Source organism: Pseudophryne corroboree, chromosome 9 (assembly GCF_028390025.1).
Source record: "Pseudophryne corroboree isolate aPseCor3 chromosome 9, aPseCor3.hap2, whole genome shotgun sequence".
NCBI classification, from domain to species: Eukaryota; Metazoa; Chordata; class Amphibia; order Anura; family Myobatrachidae; genus Pseudophryne; species Pseudophryne corroboree.
Window position 1 is genome coordinate 78,954,896 of NC_086452.1, and position 20,098 is coordinate 78,974,993.

At 47.5% G+C, this 20,098-nt stretch overlaps 1 protein-coding gene across 4 annotated transcripts in view; it reads left to right on the top strand.

Annotated features, from left to right (window-relative positions):
• The window catches only part of FAF1 (Fas associated factor 1), a 599,080-nt gene that overhangs the window by 162,264 nt on the left and 416,718 nt on the right, over positions 1-20,098 (top strand). For 2 of the 4 annotated variants that reach the window (XM_063939564.1, XM_063939563.1), the window contains exons 3-5: positions 8,634-8,680; positions 9,256-9,476; positions 13,615-13,706. The exons of the other annotated variants lie outside the window; for them this stretch is intronic. In XM_063939564.1, the coding sequence (XP_063795634.1) occupies positions 8,634-8,680; positions 9,256-9,476; positions 13,615-13,706 (360 nt within the window). The remainder of the gene's footprint in view (positions 1-8,633; positions 8,681-9,255; positions 9,477-13,614; positions 13,707-20,098) is intronic. 4 annotated transcript variants of the gene reach the window in all.

Below are 20,098 nucleotides of genomic sequence, written 5' to 3' on the forward strand. Positions count from 1 at the left end.
TTTGCCGAGCAGCTACGTGGTCAGGGGAGAACACGTTTGTAAAATTTTACAAATTTGATACTCTGGCTAAGGAGGACCTGGAGTTCTCTCATTCGGTGCTGCAGAGTCATCCGCACTCTCCCGCCCGTTTGGGAGCTTTGGTATAATCCCCATGGTCCTGACGGAGTCCCAGCATCCACTAGGACGTTAGAGAAAATAAGAATTTACTTACCGATAATTCTATTTCTCATAGTCCGTAGTGGATGCTGGGCGCCCATCCCAAGTGCGGATTGTCTGCAATACTTGTACATAGTTATTGTTACAAAGATCGGGTTATTACTATTGTTGTGAGCCATCTTTTCAGAGGCTACTTCGTTTTTTGTTATCATACTGTTAACTGGGTTCAGATCACAAGTTGTACGGTGTGATTGGTGTGGCTGGTATGAGTCTTACCCGGGATTCAAGATCCTTCCTTATTGTGTACGCTCGTCCGGGCACAGTACCTAACTGAGGCTTGGAGGAGGGTCATAGGGGGAGGAGCCAGTACGCACCATGTGATCCTAAAAGCTTTATTTAGATGTGCCCTGTCTCCTGCGGAGCCCGCTATTCCCCATGGTCCTGACGGAGTCCCAGCATCCACTACGGACTATGAGAAATAGAATTATCGGTAAGTAAATTCTTATTTTATACACGGGTTGTGTATTTCTGGTTTTCAGCTTGTTGCTGTTGTTATTTCATACTGTTATCTGGTTTACTGTTACTCCGCTTGTACGGTATGTTTGTGGTGTGGGCTGGTATGTTTGTAGCCCTTAGTTTACACAAAAATCCTTTCCTCGAAATGTCCGTCTTTCCTGGGCACAATTCCTATAACTGAGGTCTGGAGGTGGGGCATAGAGGGAGGAGCCAGTTCACACCCAGTTTAAGTCTTTTCAGTGTGCCTAAGCTCCTGCGGATCCCGTCTAATCCCCATGGTCCTTTTGGAGTCCCTAGCATCCTCTACGGACTAGGAGAAAAGGATTTACCGGTAAGTACCAAAATCCTATTATTTTTGGGTTGTGGTAGGAAACCGGAGTATTCGGAGGAAACCCACGCAAGCACGGGGAGAATATACAAACTCCACACAGTTAGGGCCATAAGGGGAATCAAACCCATGACCTCAGTGCTATGAGGCAGTAATGCTAACCATTACACCGTCCGTGCCGCTATGTGACTAGGAGGAGAACTGCATTTTGAAGGAAAAATAACCTCATTCATTGAAGAAAGGAAATTAAAAAAAATACATTTATATGTTCATGTATCGTGCTAAATCTGACTGCAGCTAGGTAAAAATGTTGTATTTGGTGGCATTTGTCCCCTGTGCAGGATGACCTCTCTCCTGTTTCGGCAGGCCTTGCTTATGGTTGGCCAAAACCTCGTATGAACATCCATTTTGCATGAATGGGAAGTTCATAGGGGAAGACCTTTAACAATCCCCCAAAAAGGCCAGTGGAACAGTAGAAAGGATCTGCTAATTGGCCCACTACATGTATTTGGGGACCAACCGGATCAACTAAGTAATGTAAATTTCTCTATCGTCCTAGTGGATGCTGGGGTTCCTGAAAGGACCATGGGGAATAGCGGCTCCGCAGGAGACAGGGCACAAAAGTAAAGCTTTCCGATCAGGTGGTGTGCACTGGCTCCTCCCCCTATGACCCTCCTCCAAGCCAGTTAGATTTTTGTGCCCGGCCGAGAAGGGTGCAATCTAGGTGGCTCTCCTAAAGAGCTGCTTAGAAAAGTTTAGCTTAGGTTTTTTATTTTACAGTGAGTCCTGCTGGCAACAGGATCACTGCAACGAGGGACTTAGGGGAGAAGAAGTGAACTCACCTGCGTGCAGGATGGATTGGCTTCTTGGCTACTGGACATCAGCTCCAGAGGGACGATCACAGGTACAGCCTGGATGGTCACCGGAGCCTTGCCGCCGGCCCCCTTGCAGATGCTGAAATAAGAAGAGGTCCAGAATCGGCGGCAGAAGACTCCTCAGTCTTCTAAAGGTAGCGCACAGCACTGCAGCTGTGCGCCATTTTCCTCTCAGCACACTTCACACGGCAGTCACTGAGGGTGCAGGGCGCTGGGAGGGGGGCGCCCTGGGAGGCAAATGAAAACCTATTTTGGCTAAAAATACCTCACATATAGCCTCCGGAGGCTATATGGAGATATTTAACCCCTGCCAGAATCCGTTAAGAGCGGGAGACGAGGCCGCCGAAAAAGGGGCGGGGCCTATCTCCTCAGCACACAGCGCCATTTTCCCTCACAGAAAGGCTGGAGGGAAGGCTCCCAGGCTCTCCCCTGCACTGCACTACAGAAACAGGGTTAAAACAGAGAGGGGGGGCACTAATTTGGCGTTAGAAATATATAAAAAAGATGCTATAAGGGAAAACACTTATATAAGGTTGTCCCTATATAATTATAGCGTTTTTGGTGTGTGCTGGCAAACTCTCCCTCTGTCTCTCCAAAGGGCTAGTGGGTCCTGTCCTCTATCAGAGCATTCCCTGTGTGTGTGCTGTGTGTCGGTACGTGTGTGTCGACATGTAGGAGGACGATGTTGGTGAGGAGGCGGAGCAATTGCCTGTAATGGTGATGTCACTCTCTAGGGAGTCGACACCGGAATGGATGGCTTATTTAGGGAATTACGTGATAATGTCAACACGCTGCAAGGTCGGTTGACGACATGAGACGGCCGACAAACAATTAGTACCGGTCCAGACGTCTCAAAAACACCGTCAGGGGTTTTAAAACGCCCGTTTACTTTAGTCGGTCGACACAGACACAGACAGGGACACTGAATCCAGTGTCGACGGTGAATAAACAAACGTATTCCTTATTAGGGCCACACGTTAAAGGCAATGAAGGAGGTGTTACATATTTCTGATACTACAAGTACCACAAAAGAGGGTATTATGTGGGATGTGAAAAAACTACCATAGTTTTTCCTGAATCAGATAAATTAAATAAAGTGTGTGATGATGCGTGGGTTCCCCCCGATAGAAAATTATGGGCGGTATACCCTTTCCCGCCAGAAGTTAGGGCGCGTTGGGAAACACCCCTTAGGGTGGATAAGGCGCTCACACGCTTATCAAAACAAGTGGCGGTACCGTCTATAGATAGGGCCGTCCTCAAGGACCAGCTGACAGGAGGCTGGAAAATATCATAAAAAGTATATACACACATACTGGTGTTATACTGCGACCAGCGATCGCCTCAGCCTGGATGTGCAGAGCTGGGGTGGCTTGGTCGGATTCCCTGACTAAAAATATTGATACCCTTGACAGGGACAGTATTTTATTGACTATAGAGCATTTAAAGGATGCATTTCTATATATGCGAGATGCACAGAGGGATATTTGCACTCTGGCATCAAGAGTAAATGCGATGTCCATAACTGCCAGAAGATGTTATGGACACGACAGGGGTCAGGTGATGCAGATTCCAAACGGCACAAAGGTGTATTGCCGTATAAAGGAAGAGGAGTTATTTGGGGTCGGTCCATCGGACCTGGTGGCCACGGCAACTGCTGGAAAATCCACCGTTTTTACCCTAAGTCACATCTCTGCAGAAAAAGACACCGTCTTTTCAGCCTCAGTCCTTTCGTCCCTATAAGATCATATCTGCCCAGGGATAGAGGAAAGGGAAGAAGACTGCAGCAGGCAGCCCATTCCCAGGAACAGAAGCGTTCCACCGCTTCTGACAAGTTCTCAGCATGGCGCTGAGACCGTACAGGACCCCTGGATCCTACAAGTAGTATCCCAGGGGTACAGATTGGAATGTCGAGACGTTTCCCCTTCGCAGGCTCCTGAAGTCTGCTTTACCAAGGTCTCCCTCCGACAAGGAGGCAGTATGGGAAAAAAATTCACAAGCTGTATTCCCAGCAGGTGATAATTAAATTACCCCTCCTACTACAAGAAAAGGGGTATTATTCCACACTATATTGTGGTACTGAAGCCAGAAGGCTAGGTGAGACTTATTTTAAATCTAAAAAATTTTTGAACACTTACAAAGGTTCAAATCAAGATGGAGTCACTCAGAGCAGTGATAACGAACAGGAAGAAGGGGACTATATAGTGTCCCGGGACATCAGGGATGCTTACCTCTATGTCCCAAATTTGCCCTTCTCACTAAGGGTACCTCAGGTTCGTGGTGCAGAACTGTCACTATCAGTTTCAGACGCTGCCGTTTGGATTGTCCACGGCACCCCGGGTCTTTACTAAGGTAATGGCCGAAATGATGATTCTTCTTCGAAGAAAAGGCGTCTTAATTATCCCTTACTTGGACGATCTCCTGATAAGGGCATAGTCCAGGGAACAGTTGGAGGTAGGAGTAGCACTATCTCGGATACTGCTACAACAGCACGGGTGGATTCTAAATATTCCAAAATCGCAGCTGATCCCGACGACACGTCTGCTGTGCCTAGGGATGATTCTGGACACAGTCCAGAAAAAGGTGTTTCTCCCGAAAGAGAAAGCCAGGGAGTTATCCGAGCTAGTCAGGAACCTCCTAAAAACAGTGCATCATTGCACAAGGGTCCTGGTAGAAAATGGTGGCTTCCTACGAAGCAATTCCATTCGGCAGATTTCACGCAAGAACTTTTCAGTGGGATCTGCTGGACAAATGGTCCGGATCGCATCTTCAGATGCATCAGCGGATAACCCTATATCCAAGGACAAGGGTGTCTCTCCTGTGGTGGTTATAGAGTGCTCATCTTCTAGAGGGCCGCAGATTCGGCATTCAGGATTGGATGCTGGTGACCACGGAGCCCAGCCCGAGAGGCTGGGGAGCAGTCACACAAGGAAAAAATTTCCAGGGAGTGTGATCAAGTCTGGAGACTTTTCTCCACATAAATATACTGGAGCTAAGGGTAAATTTATAATGCTCTAAGCTTAGCAAGACCTCTGCTTCAAGGTCAGCCGGTATTGATCCAGTGGGAAAAACATCACGGCAGTCGCCCACGTAAACAGACAGGGCGACACAAGAAGCAGGAGGGCAATGGCAAAAACTGCAAGGACTTTTCGCTGGGCGGAAAATCATGTGATAGCACTGTCAGCAGTGTTTCATCCCGGGAATGGAAACTGGGAAGCAGACTTCCTCAGCAGGCACGACCTCCACCCGGGAGAGTGGAAACTTCATCGGGAAGTTTTTTCCACATGATTGTAAACCGTTGGGAAATACCAAAGGTGGACATGATGGCGTCCCGTCTGAATAAAAAACGGGACAGGTATTGCGCCAGGTCAAGAGACCCTCAGGCAATAGCTGTGGACGTTCTGGTAACACCGTGGGTGTACCAGTCGGTGTATGTGTTCCCTCCTCTGCTTCTCATACCTAAGGTGCTGAGAATTATAAGACGTAGAGGAGTAAGAACTATACTCATGGCTCCGGATTGGCCAAGAAGGACTTGGTACCCGGAACTTCAAGAGATGTTTACAGAGGTCTTATGGCCTCTGCCGCTAAGAAGGGACTTGCTTCAGCAAGTACCATGTCTGTTCCAAGACTTACCGCAGCTGCGTTTGTTGGCATGGCGGTGGAACGCCGGATCCTAAGGGTAAAAGGCATTCCGGAAGAGGTCATTCCTACCCTGGTCAAAGCCAGAAAGGAGGTGACCGCACAACATTATCACCACATGTGGCGAAAATATGTTGCGTGGTGTGAGGCCAGGAAGGCCCCACAAAGAAATTTCAACTCGGTCGATTCCTGCATTTCCTGCAAACAGGAGTGTCTATGGGCCTCAAATTGGGGTCCATTAAGGTTCAAATTTCGGCCCTGTCAATTTTCTTCCAGAAAGAATTGGCTTCAGTTCCTGAAGTCCAGAACTTTGTCAAGGGAGTATTGCATATACAACCCTCTTTTGTGCCTCCAGTGGCACTGTGGGATCTCAACGTAGTTCTGGGATTCTTCAAATCACATTGGTTTAAAACCAGTCAAATCTGTGGATTTGAAGCATCTCACATGAAAAGTGACCATGTTCTTGGCCCTGGCCTGGACCAGGCGAGTGTCAAATTGGTGGTTTTTTTCTCAAAAAAGCCCATATTTGTTTGTCCATTCGGACAGGGCAGAGCTGCGGACTCGTCCCCAGTTCTCTCCCTAAGGTGGTGTCAGTGTTTCACCTGAACCAGCTTATTGTGGTGCCTTGCACCTACTAGGGACTTGGAGGACTCCAAGTTGCTAGATGTTGTCAGGGCCCTGAAAATATAGGTTCCAGGACGGCTGGAGTCAGGAAAACTGACTTGCTGTTATCCTGTATGCACCCAACAAACTGGGTGCTCTTGCTTTTAAGCAGACTATTGCTAGTTGGATGTGTAATACAATTCAGCTTGCACATTCTGTGGCAGGCCTGCCACAGCCAAAATATGTAAATGCCCATTCCACAAGGAAGGTGGGCTCATCTTGGGCGGCTGCCCGAGGGGTCTCGGCTTTACAACTTTGCCGAGCGGTTATTTAGTCAGGGGCAAACACGTTTGTAAAATCCTACAAATTTGATACCCTGGCTAAGGAGGACCTGGAGTTCTCTCATTCGGTGCTGCAGAGTCATCCGCACTCTCCCGCCCGTTTGGGAGCTTTGGTATAATCCCCATGGTCCTTTCAGGAACCCCAGCAATCCACTAGGACGATAGAGAAAATAAGAATTTACTTACCGATAATTCTATTTCTCGGAGTCCGTAGTGGATGCTGGGCGCCCATCCCAAGTGCGGATTATCTGCAATACTTGTACATAGTTACAAAAATCGGGTTATTATTGTTGTGAGCCATCTTTTCAGAGGCTCCGCTGTTATCATACTGTTAACTGGGTTTAGATCACAAGTTGTACGGTGTGATTGGTGTGGCTGGTATGAGTCTTACCCGGGATTCAAAATTCCTCCCTTATTGTGTACGCTCGTCCGGGCACAGTACCTAACTGGCTTGGAGGAGGGTCATAGGGGGAGGAGCCAGTGCACACCACCTGATCGGAAAGCTTTACTTTTGTGCCCTGTCTCCTGCGGAGCCGCTATTCCCCATGGTCCTTTCAGGAACCCCAGCATCCACTACGGACTCCGAGAAATAGAATTATCGGTAAGTAAATTCTTATTATTTGTCTTTTATCTAACCCACAGCTTCAGTGCTGTTATGCAGCAATGCTAACCATTACACCATCCGTGCTACCCAATAAAAGCGTCATATTAGCTTAGTTCCATTCCAAACAAAGAGCTCCAGATGAGTATAGACAACAGTAGCATATGCGTTTGGTTTACACTATGCACATTTCACACACTTACATCTTGCTTGCGCTCGTGCTGTAAACTATTTACTTTTTGTGTCACAAATGTGTTTGTTGTTAGGCATCCAGTGTTCACCCTAGAGTGAACAGCACGCAGGGCACCGTACGAAAAGCTGATGTAATCGGCTGGGGAGGAGACGTGGTTTCGCCTTTGTCACTCTTGGGGCATGCCCAGGACTTACGGAGGTGCTGGGCTTGCCCCCAACGTTACCCGCACTGTGAATAGATGTCGTACACATGCTACAACAGATACAAAACCATCTCCAATGCAGAATAATCCACTCCGCATTTTTTGCATATAAAAAAAGTGAAGCATTAGTTTAAATACGTTCGCAAGTCATTGTCAGCGCAGCATTCGCAAACATTAAGATTTTCTTGTGGTACATTGGGGTAATATACGAATGGTCGGTATGGAGGGGTGGGGATTGATCTGAAAGCTGGTACTGCTAACCCCCCCCCCCCCCCCCATTAATGCGGCTGTGTGTGCTCAGTTACTGGTCATTGTTGGCGCTGCTACCTAAAAGATAGCACGCCGATGTGCAGGGCAATGTAAGAACAGTCAGTGGCACTTCCGTTCTGACTCCTGCAGCTATGTATTTCGGCAGCTGCAGGTGTCGTTTGCCCATTCATCACTGCAGGAACAGCGCTGTTGCGGCTGACGGCTCCAGGCTGCATGTGCGATCCTGCAATAGTAGTGAAATCTGGCACATGCGCGCTGGAGCCGGCCGGACTGGGAGACACAGCGCATCTGCACTAAGCTGATGTACTCCAGCAGTGATCGCCGGAGGGTGAGTTTTCACCCTCTTGCTTCAGCAGACCAGATGGTAATACATCTTGTCGATGCTCTAGCAGCCTATCCATACCACTATGATGCATCTCCCACATTCTTCTGTCTCTCAGTGTTTGCTGCTGTGTTCAGCCGTCCACACTGTACTCTGTTTATGTTGCAATGCTTCTTCCGTTCCCTCTCTAACTCATGTGTGCGTAAGCTGGAAAGCAAAGGTGAATGTGTGGGCATGTCATTTAAGCGTCGCCAACTGGTGGTGTGCCCACTGCTATGTAGTTATCATGAATTAGGTATTTGTGTGTAATGTTATAGTGAACTGATAAAATGATTATACATTATTTAATCTTAATTTGCTAATTACTATAAATGACCATTATGAATTCTCTTTTACAGGCAACGGTTTAGAAAAGGGAGTTTGACAGATTTGTCATTTTTTGTTTTACACTTGTAATCTGAATACAGGAGTTCTGGTTATTTGTGACCCAGGGTGTGTGCAGATGTCTCCCAGCAGCCGCGAGTGTGCGTATGCCTCCTGCTACGCTGAGTTCAGGTCTCTAACCATGTTTCTCTCTTTCTTCCTCACAGGCAGCAATAAATGGGGTAATACCACAGGAAAATGGCATTTTACAAAGGTAGGTCTGTCCCAGTTTCTTCCTCCTAGAGATATGTGTTTCTATTAACTTTAGTGGTATATGTAAAATTCTAGATAAACAAGTATTCTCCTTTGTAATAATACGTTTGGGCAATATTCATACCTATCGGTTATTTGCTTAGTAATGCTTTTCTGCTTTCCCTAACTGCTTTTTGGTGTAGTCCTCTGCCCTGTAAAAATCTTTCCTGCGCAGTGCTCACCCTGCCCCCAAACCCCTCCCTCACCAAACCTTCTCCTGCCCCCCTCCCCATACTCCTCCCCTCATGTGCAGGGCTTGTCTACCCCCCTCCCACCACTATGTACACTACTGCGCAGGCCTAGCCCTGGCCTTTCGCCCTTCCATCCCACCTGGCTTTGGTGTTGCTATTTAGGATGCCCACCAGCTGTAGTACAGCCCAGCTAGAACCTGGTGTACTTACTGGGCGTAGCCAGTGAGTACCTTGAGTTTTAGAAGCAGCAAGACCCGAGTCAGTGGAGATTACTGTATGTGTTGTTGCAATGTATGTGTATATTTTCTGTGTAGGCTAACACTCGTCTTACGCACTATAATTTCAGTGAATTCAGTGGAGAAACGATACAGAACCCTATATTTGGTCCTCCCACCCAGCTGAACACCTCTGTATCTATTGCTTCCCCCTCCTCATCCTCTACATCAGCCTTCCGCCCCGTAGTTTCCAGCCGGCAGGTTGTAGAACGACTTTCACGCATGCTGGACTTCAAAGTGGAGTATAGAGACAAGACCGCGGATGTAGTTCTTGAAGATAGCTGCACTGCCGGTAAGACCTAAACCTATTACTGTCACCCCAGCAGTCTGACACCTCTATATTACTAACTAAGGTGTTGTGGTATCCTGAAATAGTTTAACCCCTCCCCTTTTCACACCACTACAGCCCCTCGAACATATTTTGAACTGTGTTCTAAAGATGTATGATGGATGACTGTTAGCGTCGATAGTTGTGGTGGCAACAGGGGTGGGTAATGTCCCTCCAGCTGCTACCCATCCCATGATGCCCTACCACAGTTTTAGCATGCTGTGATAGTAAAATTGTGACAGGGCATGCTAGCATGTGTAGTCCTACAACAGCTGGAAGTCTGCTTATTGCCCACCGCTATTATATGAATCCATCAATATAAACAGTGAATTATTGTGTAGCAAGTTGGCAAAACAGTCCGTCATTCTCTGCCTGCTGATATAAGATAGTCACCCTTCCTAACATGGCAACCTACTGCAGATATATACCTGCAGATACAGGGGGTGTAAATACATCTCGGCACCAGCCCTATAGTGGGAATCCTGCCTTTTCCATTGCTCTAGGTTCTGCTTTAACCACACCAGAGCACAAATAAGCATGTGCCGCAGTCCTCCTTGCAGGGACCCACTCGGAGTTCGGCCTGCCTAGGGACGTATCTCCAGCAAGCAAGCCGCAGGGACAGGGCAGAGGCAGGAGTACGTGGCTCTTCCCCCCCCGGGGCCCACTGCCTTTGCTGTTGCTGTGGGAGCAGCAAATAGCAAGAATGAAAGACCCTGATCAGCAGTAGCTAGTGTTTGTGTGCTGGGGTGTTGGTTATTAAGGGAGGAGATTGTGTCGGAGTGTTGTAAGTGAATGCAGGGAGAGGAGAGTGTGTGTCTGAGTTGGGTGCTTGACAGTGAAGGTGGGGTGTAGTGTTCATTCTAGCACCCTGCACCTTTCAAAATCCGTGCAGTTCCTCTTTCCTGCCTGGGGTGTCGCTCTCTGCTGTGGTGCTTCTCAGCACACTCTGATCTGTTACTCAGTGCTGTGATACAGACCTGTGTGTGCTGAGGAGCACCAGAGCAGAGAGCGACACCCCAGGCAGGAAAGCGGAACTGCACAGGATTTGAAAGGTGCAGGGTGCTAGAATGAACACTAGGGTGGGGAGAGTATGTACAGTATGTCTGGGTGCTGCTGTGGTGTTAGTAGTGATTGTGGATAGGGGTGTGCCTGGGTTCTGCTGGGGTGTTAGTAGTGAATGTGTATAGGGGTGTGTCTGGGTGCTGCTAGGGTGTTAGTAGTGAATATGTATAGGGTGTGTCTTGGTGCTGCTGTAGTGTTAGTAGTGAATGTGGGTAAGGGTGTGTCGGGCTGCTGCTGGGGTGTTAGTAGTGAATGTGGGTAAAGGTGTGTCTGGGTGCTGCTGAGGTGTTAGTAGTAAATTTGGCTAAGGGTGTGTCTGGGTGCTGCTGGGATGTGGGTTAGGGTGTGTCTGGGTGCTGCTGGGGTGTTAGTAGTGAATGTGGTTAAGGGTGTGTCTGGGTGCTGCTGGGCTGTTAGTAGTGAATGTGGGTAAGGGTGTGTCTGGGTGCTGCCTGGGTGTTAGTAGTGAATGTGGGTAAGAGTGTGTCTGGGTGCTGCTAGGGTGTTGGTAGTGAATATGAGTTGGGGAGTGTGTGTGCATGAGTGCTGCTGGGATTTGGGTGTTAGTAGTGAATGCGTGCAGGGGGTCACCAACAACTATTTCGCCTCTGGGCTCCTTGTATGAACTTAAGCCCCTGGGCTGATAGATATATCTTGGTAAATATAAACACTCCAGTTATTCATTAATGTACACAGCCCTTGAGATAACAAAGCTCAACTGTATCAGAAGGAGTGAGATGGTGACCACCAAGATTTGATGTATACTCCGTATGACATAGGAATAGCGCGACGGTCCACTGAAGTGACAGCTGTCATTTGCTAAGCATGCAGGATCTCAGTCCTGCTCTCCAGCAACGTCCTCTTCCGTCTTGCGACGCTGTCAGGCAGGGGAGGTCAGACAGAGTGCTAATTCACTGGCAAGAGACTAAGGGGGTAATTCAGCGCAGCAGCAAATTTTTTGGCAGTTGGGCAAAACCATGTGCACTGCAGGGGGGGGGGGGGGAGCAGATGTAACATGTGTAGAGAGAGTTAGATTTGGGTGGGGTGTGTTCAAACTGATATCTATATTGCAGTGTAAAAATAAAGCAGCCAGTATTTACCCTGCACAGAAAAAAATAACCCACACAAATCTAACTCTCTCTGCACATGTTACATCTGCTCCCCCCCTGCAGTGCACATGGTTTTGCCCAACTGCTAACCAATTTGCTGCTGCGATCAGGTCTGAATTACCACCCTAAGGGGTCATTCCGACCCGATCGCTCGCTGCAGTTTGTTGCAGCAATCGGGTCGGAACTGCGCATGCGCCGCAGTGTGCCGGCGCATGGCAGTCGCAGCTGCCTAGTGATCGCCTCTGAGACAGAGGCGGTCGCTGGGCGGGTGGGGGCTGAACGGCGGTGTTAAGCCGCCGTTTAATAGGCGCGGTCCGGCCAACGCAGGCGTGGCCGGACCGTTGGGCGGCGTGCCGCGTGACGTCTCACGCAACCACTGCGGCCAACGGCAGCGACACACAACTCCAAGCCAGCCGCAGGAGCTGCGCTGGCCGGGAGTTAATCCACAAATACAAGAGCATCGCCGCTGTGCGATGCTTTTGTATTTGTGCGGGGGGTGGACTAGCCCTATGCTGGGCGTCCCCCCGCATGTCAGGGAAGATGATCGTAGCTGTGCTAAATTTAGCACAGCTACAATCAACTCGGAATGACCCCCAAAATTAGCAACTTTGCTAAAGTGATTGTCCAAAGGGAAGAAAAGGTGTCTGATTAAATGACTAAAACTGTCTTAGCTATAAGACTGTGAGGGAATGATGGTTTGCTATGCACACTACAGAGCGTGCAGAAAGTGTTACTGCAAACGCTCAGCGGGGACTTAATCCAAGTCACTTAATAATTACCAAACAGTCATCTGAACTTCTGCTTCTAAGACAATTTTAGGTACTATAGAGGTATTAATATCTGCATATATCTATCACATAATAACCTTTCACATTTCATGTACTTCCTCACTGCATTGTGATATAAAGGGTCACAAAATTGCACTTGAGCTATTGTGGAAGTGTTTGCAGTGATGTGTGGTCATCGCAGCGATCCCTGTGTCCAACTTCAGGGTATTTATGCATCTTCTTAGCACGGAGCTGTAGTTCAGTGTCATGGTTATAGAATATACTGTAGATGTATCCATACATTAGCGTCCTTTCTTGTAAACTCTACGGGGATCTTCCGGTTCTATGTGTGTTCCTATGCCACTGCCTCAGCCACAGTTTAACCTCTGGTGGGCTTGGAGACATTGGGCCTAATTCATGTTTGTAAGGAAATGCATAGGTCACGGAACTGCTAATCATCGCAAATGAAGCTGCCGCCTAGCAAAGAAGATAAGAAGCCCGCCGGAGCCATCGAAAAAGTATTTTGCAGTTAGGTACTCATACGCAGCACTGGCGCAATCAGAGTAACATTGTCTCCCACAGTTGACCTATGGCTACGCGGACTGGCTGCAGCAGTAGCGACTCTAGCAACATGTCTCTCTGTGTACGTGATCACAGCCAAAGGCACATACACACCTTGAAAACGGCCAGGACACGCCTACATTTTTGCCACCACTCCCAAATAAACTCCCCCATGCGGCCCCTTCCTGTCACTCACTCTGGTATAAAATATCCGTGCGTGCGTAAAGGTACCTTGGCATGTGCGCAGTGCTATCACAGCACATGTGCAGTCTGCTGATAGTCGAAAATATCAGCATTGCGTACAACCATGAATTAGGCCCATTGTTAACAATGTGGATATCCTTTTTTCAGTCTTCAAGTAAGACCTAATGAGTATGCCTGAGGAAGCCAGTACAAAGTATAGATGCTGTTTCCCATAGCAACCATTCCAGTTATTTTCCTAACCACTCCTTGTGGATAATCATCATATGGTTACTGTTGCGCTTACCACCTTTTTCCCTTGCACTAGTTTTTATTGTTTTCAAAATGTGGCATATGTTGGAAATATATACTACATAACCTGTCCTTTTGCCTTTTTAATAATGCTGCTTGCTCTGTTCCCAGGGGATATAAAGCAGATCTTAGAAACTGAGCTTCAGGTTCCCGCATCCAAAATGCAGTTAAAGGGCTGGAAATCTGGAGATGTGGAGGACAGTGTGAGTATGAGCAGAATCTGGAACAGGGCGCCCTATTATTAAATGTACAATGCTCATCCCAAATCTATTCACATATGGCTATAGATGAATAATAACTTTATATAGCACACTTTCTCTAACAGGACTACAGATCTTCTATTGGGAGACATTGCTAAATATGAATGCCGGTAAACTGTCCTTGCTAGGCATGGGTGTTTTGCAGAACAGGGTTAGTGGGATAGATCAGCTATAATAACTCTGCACTGCCCCCTTTGGTCACATAAGGAGTACTGCGTGTCTTGCAAGTACGCTAATCTGGAAAATTCCCTATTTTGCATTTATTTCCTTCACCATAATGTCTTAGAATTTCTTGTTTTTTTTTTTTTTTTCCGTTTACTGCTCTCAAAAATAGTAAGTCCTTGAGCAATCCACTAATGATCGTCATTGTGGGAAGTGTATGTAGTGAAAAGGTCAACAATTGCAATGCCGACTTTCATGACGCCGAAACTGCAATGTCGACATTGTTGAAATGTCAACTGGAAGGCATGTCGACATTTTCAGGATTCTGACATGTGAAATGATGACATTCTCAAAATATTTGAGTTAGGCTGCAGGGGTGTCTAGGGGTTTTCCGGATGATAGGTCGACCCCATTTGACATGCATTTGGTCGATGGGTGCATGTAAAAGGTCAGCAGGTTCAAATGGTCAAAATAATTGGTTGACACAAGGTTTTTTTTTTTCCAACTTTTTCATCATTTACCGTCCACGTGGACTACGATTAGAAATAGTAATTGTCGCAGCGGTAGTGGAGCGAGGCACTTTGCCCGACAAACGGTGAGCATAGCGAGGGGACATGGTACACTAATTTGGCTTACATGTGATTAAATTTACAATATGACACGCACAAAAAAAAACCTGCGTTGACTATTCCCTTGTTGACTTTTTGTGTCGACCTTTTGTCCCAGTCGACCATATGGGAGAACAAGCCTGGTGTGGTTGCATCTGATGCGACTATGTCGGGCAAGTGGTAACGTGGTGATTTAAGTTATGGGAGATTGTTGTTACAATGGTGACATATTTCACAAATGGGACAGTTTGTTTTCTACACAGACAAGGCTCAAAGATTCTCAGCTTGTTGTGAGGAAGAGGAGCATGTCACAGTGCAGAGAGGAGTGTTTGAAAGCCACTGCTCAGTACATCATGTGACTGTCATTGCCATGGTAGTCTACGACATTATATAGTTTATTCGGTTAGCCTTGGGGTGTACCCCATTGCTAATTACAGTGCCGGGCCAATTCAGTCAGCGGGGATTGACCTGCGCGTTAATCCCAAAGGATGTACTGAAGCTGTGAGGAAGTCCATGAAAAATAGGCACTATCGGAGGTTAACGTACTGGAAAACCCATTGATTCCGCAGTATATGTGTAAGTAGTGAGTTTCTGCGCAGTAACCCCTGATTTGTGGCGTGGTGAAAGGCTGTTTCATTTATTACCCTTTCCATGTGTGGCTAATTGAATAGCCCCTCAATCATCAACCTCTTTGTCTTCGTCTTTTCATGTAATTGTTAACTTGCTGACCACAAACATGGAACACAGTAATAACTCTAAAATGAAGCCTCATGCTGTGCCAGTGCAGAATTGGATATCCCCCCCCCCCCCCCCCCCCCACACACACACACACACACACACACACACACACACACACACACACACAGTTAACTCTTTGCAATTTATAACTACAGTAATACTGTGTCCAAACCAGTGTCCGGCACCCAGTGCCCCTGATCTAGACTCTAAGTCCATTGCCTTGGTCAGTGTCACAAGCACGTACTTGTAGCTCCACATTGGAGGACTCCGAGCTACTCATGCCTAATCTAATTTCTAATAGGGCTTAGTCATAGTACATAGATCTAAAAGATTTTGGGCCTAATTCAAGATTGATTGCAAAAGGAAAATCTCCCTCTAATGGGCAAAACCATGTGCACTGCAGGGGGGGTGGGGGGGGGGGGCAGATATAACATGTGCAGAGAGAATTAGATTTGGGTGGGTTAAATTGTTTCTGTGCAGGATAAATACCGGCTGCTTTATTTTTACACTGAAATGTAGATTTCAGTCTGAACACACCCCACCCAAATCTAACTCTCTGCACATCTTACATCTGCCCCCCCCCCTCCTGCACCACACATGGCTTTGCCCATTAGAGTAAAATTTTGCTTTTGCAGTCAACCTTGAATTAGGCCCCATGTCCTCTATTGACAACCTTCCTTACTGTAACTAACTGTATGTGTTCCTTCATTTAACTTTCCCACCACCTATGTAGCCAGTGAGGGGAACCTCACCTCATGACCCACCACCTACAGTGAGCTCAAACTTGAACCCAGCCCCATTTGCACTGTGGCAAGTGCATGGCAGCTACACATTAAACATGTTCCTGTTTTTAAATTAAGGCAAATTGGGCTAGGTGCAGGTGAATCGGCAACACGTCGGACTCGCTGCAGGATGGTCTTTGTCATTTAACCATTACTTGATGCTTGCACTAGTAGAGCAATGCGGTCTTCTATAAGGGAAAGGCCCTGCGCCAACACACAGGCCGCAGGGACTTCCATGTCCTGTCTCTCCCCAAGATGTTAAGTGGTGAATTGGTTAATGATCTCTTAGCGCATCCCCCCCCCTCACCAAAGTTAGTGGCATTTCAGTGCGTGCAGAGGAACAGAGGCTCACTGTACAGACCTATCTTTTGAATGGACAGTTGGACTATTTTTGGAAAGCTAAGGCTTTAAATAGCACCAGGCTAGTGAATAAAAGCGCTGTTCTCTTCAGAGATGCATGCTGTTCCTGGAGGCTTCTCTGCTCAGCCTTGTACAGGTCTTAAATTACCAAAGAAAGAAAAACACTGCATGGCAGAGGTCCCCGAATACAAAATGTATGAGAGAAGTTGCTGACCTAGCACTGGGGTCACTATGTGAGTCTGTACTTTTTGGTGTTATGTTTAGTGCGCTGAAAGCCCAAAATGCTCAAGTTTTAGTAACATGCTTTGTTACTTGTAATGGATCCAGGTTATATCTCATTTGTATTCACTCCAGTCACACCTCCATCTAGCCAACCCTCCGCTTCATCCTAACCAACTCGGCATATAGTACAGCATCAAATATGGGCTACTCTACCAAATAGAGCAGAAAATCACTTAGTTATATAAAAGTGTCGGGAGTTTGTCAGAAGTAGTGCTATGAGGTAAGGAAGGGGCAATACGGGAGTACTTTTTTTCAGTGCAGACTACCAATAAATAAGCTTTTATAGGAATCTTCCTGATAACAAAATACAAAGGCTTAACATGAAGTAAATAAGCGGGTGCGTGTTAAAATCTTGGCCCTCATTCCGAGTTGTTCGCTCGCTAGCTGCTTTTAACAGCAATGCACACGCTAGGCCGCCGCCCTCTGGGAGTGTATCTTAGCTTGGCAGAATTGCTAACGAAAGATTAGCAGTTCTGCTATTAAACATTTCCCTGCATTTTCTGAGTAGCTCCAGACCTACTCCTAGATTGCGATCACTGCAGAATGTTTGGTTCCTGGTTTGACGTCACAAACACGCCCTGCGTTCGGCCTGCCACTCCCCCGTTTCCCCAGCCATTCCTGCGTTTTTGGCTGGCACGCCTGCGTTTTTTAGCACACTCCCGGAAAACGCTCCGTTTCCGCCCAGAAACACCCACTTCCTGTCAATCACTCGCCGATCAGCAGAGCGACTGAAAAGCGACGCTCGGCCCTGTGTAAAATTGCATAGTTTTGTGTGAAAGGACTTAGCGGGTGCGCTCTGCGGCCCATACGCATGCGCAAAACTGCCGGTTTTTAGCCTGATCGCAATTCTGCTAAAAACGGCAACCAGTGAACAACTCGGAATGACCCCCCTTATGTCTAGGTTTGCAAATGTTCTAATAGATCGGTGCAAAACAAAATGCATGTGTTAGGGGTACGCAGTTACTACGAAATCTACAGGTGTAAATTCAACAGATAGAAAGCAAGAAAAGATACATTTGTCTCTCTAGTACATAGAGATTCATTTGCGTTACTCTAGTACATAGAGATACATGTGTCACTGTAGTACACAGAGATACACCTGCTGTACTCTAGTACACAGAGATACACCTGCGTCACTCTAGTACACAGAGATACACTTGCGTCACTCTAGTGGTACACGGAGATACACTTGCGTCACTCTAGTGGTACACGGACACACACTTGCGTCACTCTAGTGGTACACGGACACACTCTTGCGTCACTCTAGTGGTACACGGACACACACTTGCGTCACTCTAGTGGTACACGGACACACACTTGCGTCACTCTAGTGGTACACGGACACACACTTGGGTCCCTTCAGTAAGCGGGCATACATTTGCGTTACTCTAGAACACAGAGATACACTTGGGTCCCTCTAGTATGCAGGGATACGTTTGCGTTTCTCTAGTACATAGAGAGAGACTTGCGTAAAGATAAATGTGTCACTATAGTGATACATAGGGATACACCTGTGTTTCTCTAGTACACAGGTTCTCAAACTCGGTCCTCAGGACCCCACACAGTGCATGTTTTGCAGGTCTCTTCACAGAATCACAAGTGAAATAATTTGCTCCACCTGTGGACCTTTTAAAATGTGTCAGTGAATAATGAATACAGCTGTGCACTTGCTGGATTACCTGCAAAACATGCACTGTGTGGGGTCTTGAGGACCGAGTTTGAGAACCACTGCTCTAGTACATAGAGATACATGTGTCACTCTAGAACACAGGGATTCATCTGCAGTGCTCTAGTACATAGGTACTTGCGTTACTGAAGCACACAGGTTCTCATACTCTGTCCTCTGGACCCCACACAGTGCATGTTTTGAAAGGTAACCCAGCAGGTGCACAGGTGTATTAATTACTCACTGACACATTTTTAAAGATCCACCGGTGAACTAATTTTCTCTAACGTCCTAGTGGATGCTGGGGACTCCGTAAGGACCATGGGGAATAGCGGCTCCGCAGGAGACTGGGCACAGCTAAGAAAGAATTAGGACTACCTGGTGTGCACTGGCTCCTCCCACTATGACCCTCCTCCAGACTTCAGTTAGAATCCTGTGCCCGGCCGAGCTGGATGCACACTAGGGGCTCTCCTGAGCTCCTAGAAAGAAAGTATATGTTAGGTTTTTTATTTTACAGTGAGATCTGCTGGCAACAGACTCACTGCAGCGAGGGACTAAGGGGAGAAGAAGCGAACCTACCTAACTGGTGGTAGCTTGGGCTTCTTAGGCTACTGGACACCATTAGCTCCAAAGGGATCGACCGCATGGCACCGGCCATTGGTGTTCGGTCCCGGAGCCGCGCCGCCGGCCCCCTTACAGAGCCAGAAGCAAGAAGAAATCCGGAAAATCGGCGGCAGAAGACATCAGTCTTCACCAAGGTAGCGCACAGCACTGCAGCTGTGCGCCATTGCTCCTCATACACACTTCACACTCCGGTCACTGAGGGTGCAGGGCGCTGGGGGGGGGCGCCCTGAGAAGCAATAAATACACCTTGGCTGGCAAATATATCACAATATATAGCCCCAGGGGCTATATATGTGATAAATACCCCTGCCAGAATCCATAAAAAAGCGGGAGAAAAGTCCGCGAAAAAGGGGCGGAGCTATCTCCCTCAGCACACTGGCACCATTTTCTCTTCACAGTGCACCTGGAAGACAGCTCCCCATGCTCTCCCCTGTAGTTTTCAGGCTCAAAGGGTTAAAAAGAGAGGGAGGGCACAAAATTTAGGTGCAATATTGTTTATACAAGCAGCTATTGGGGGAAAAATCACTCAGTGATAGTGTTAATCCCTGCATTATATAGCGCTCTGGTGTGTGCTGGCATACTCTCTCTCTGTCTCCCCAAAGGACTTTGTGGGGTCCTGTCCTCAGTCAGAGCATTCCCTGTGTGTGTGCTGTGTGTCGGTACGGCTGTGTCGACATGTGGGATGAGGAAGGTTACGTGGAGGTGGAGCAGAGGCCGATAAATGGGATGTCGTCCCCTGTGGGGCCGACACCAGAGTGGATGGATAGGTGGAAGGTATTAAACGACAATGTCAACTCCTTACAAGGCTGAATGACGTAAAACAGCTGTGGGACAGCCGGCTTCTCAGCCCGCGCCTGCCCAGGCGTCTCAAAGGCCATCAGGGGCTCAAAAAAGCGCCCGTTACCTCAGATGGCAGACACAGATGTCGACACGGAGTCTGACTCCAGTGTCGACGAGATTGAGACATATACACAATCCACTAGGAACATCCGTTACATGATCTCGGCAATAAAAAATGTGTTACGCATTTCTGACATGAACCCAAGTACCACATAAAAGGGGTTTTATTTTTGGGGAGAAAAAGCAGCCAGTGTTTTGTTCCCCCATCAGATG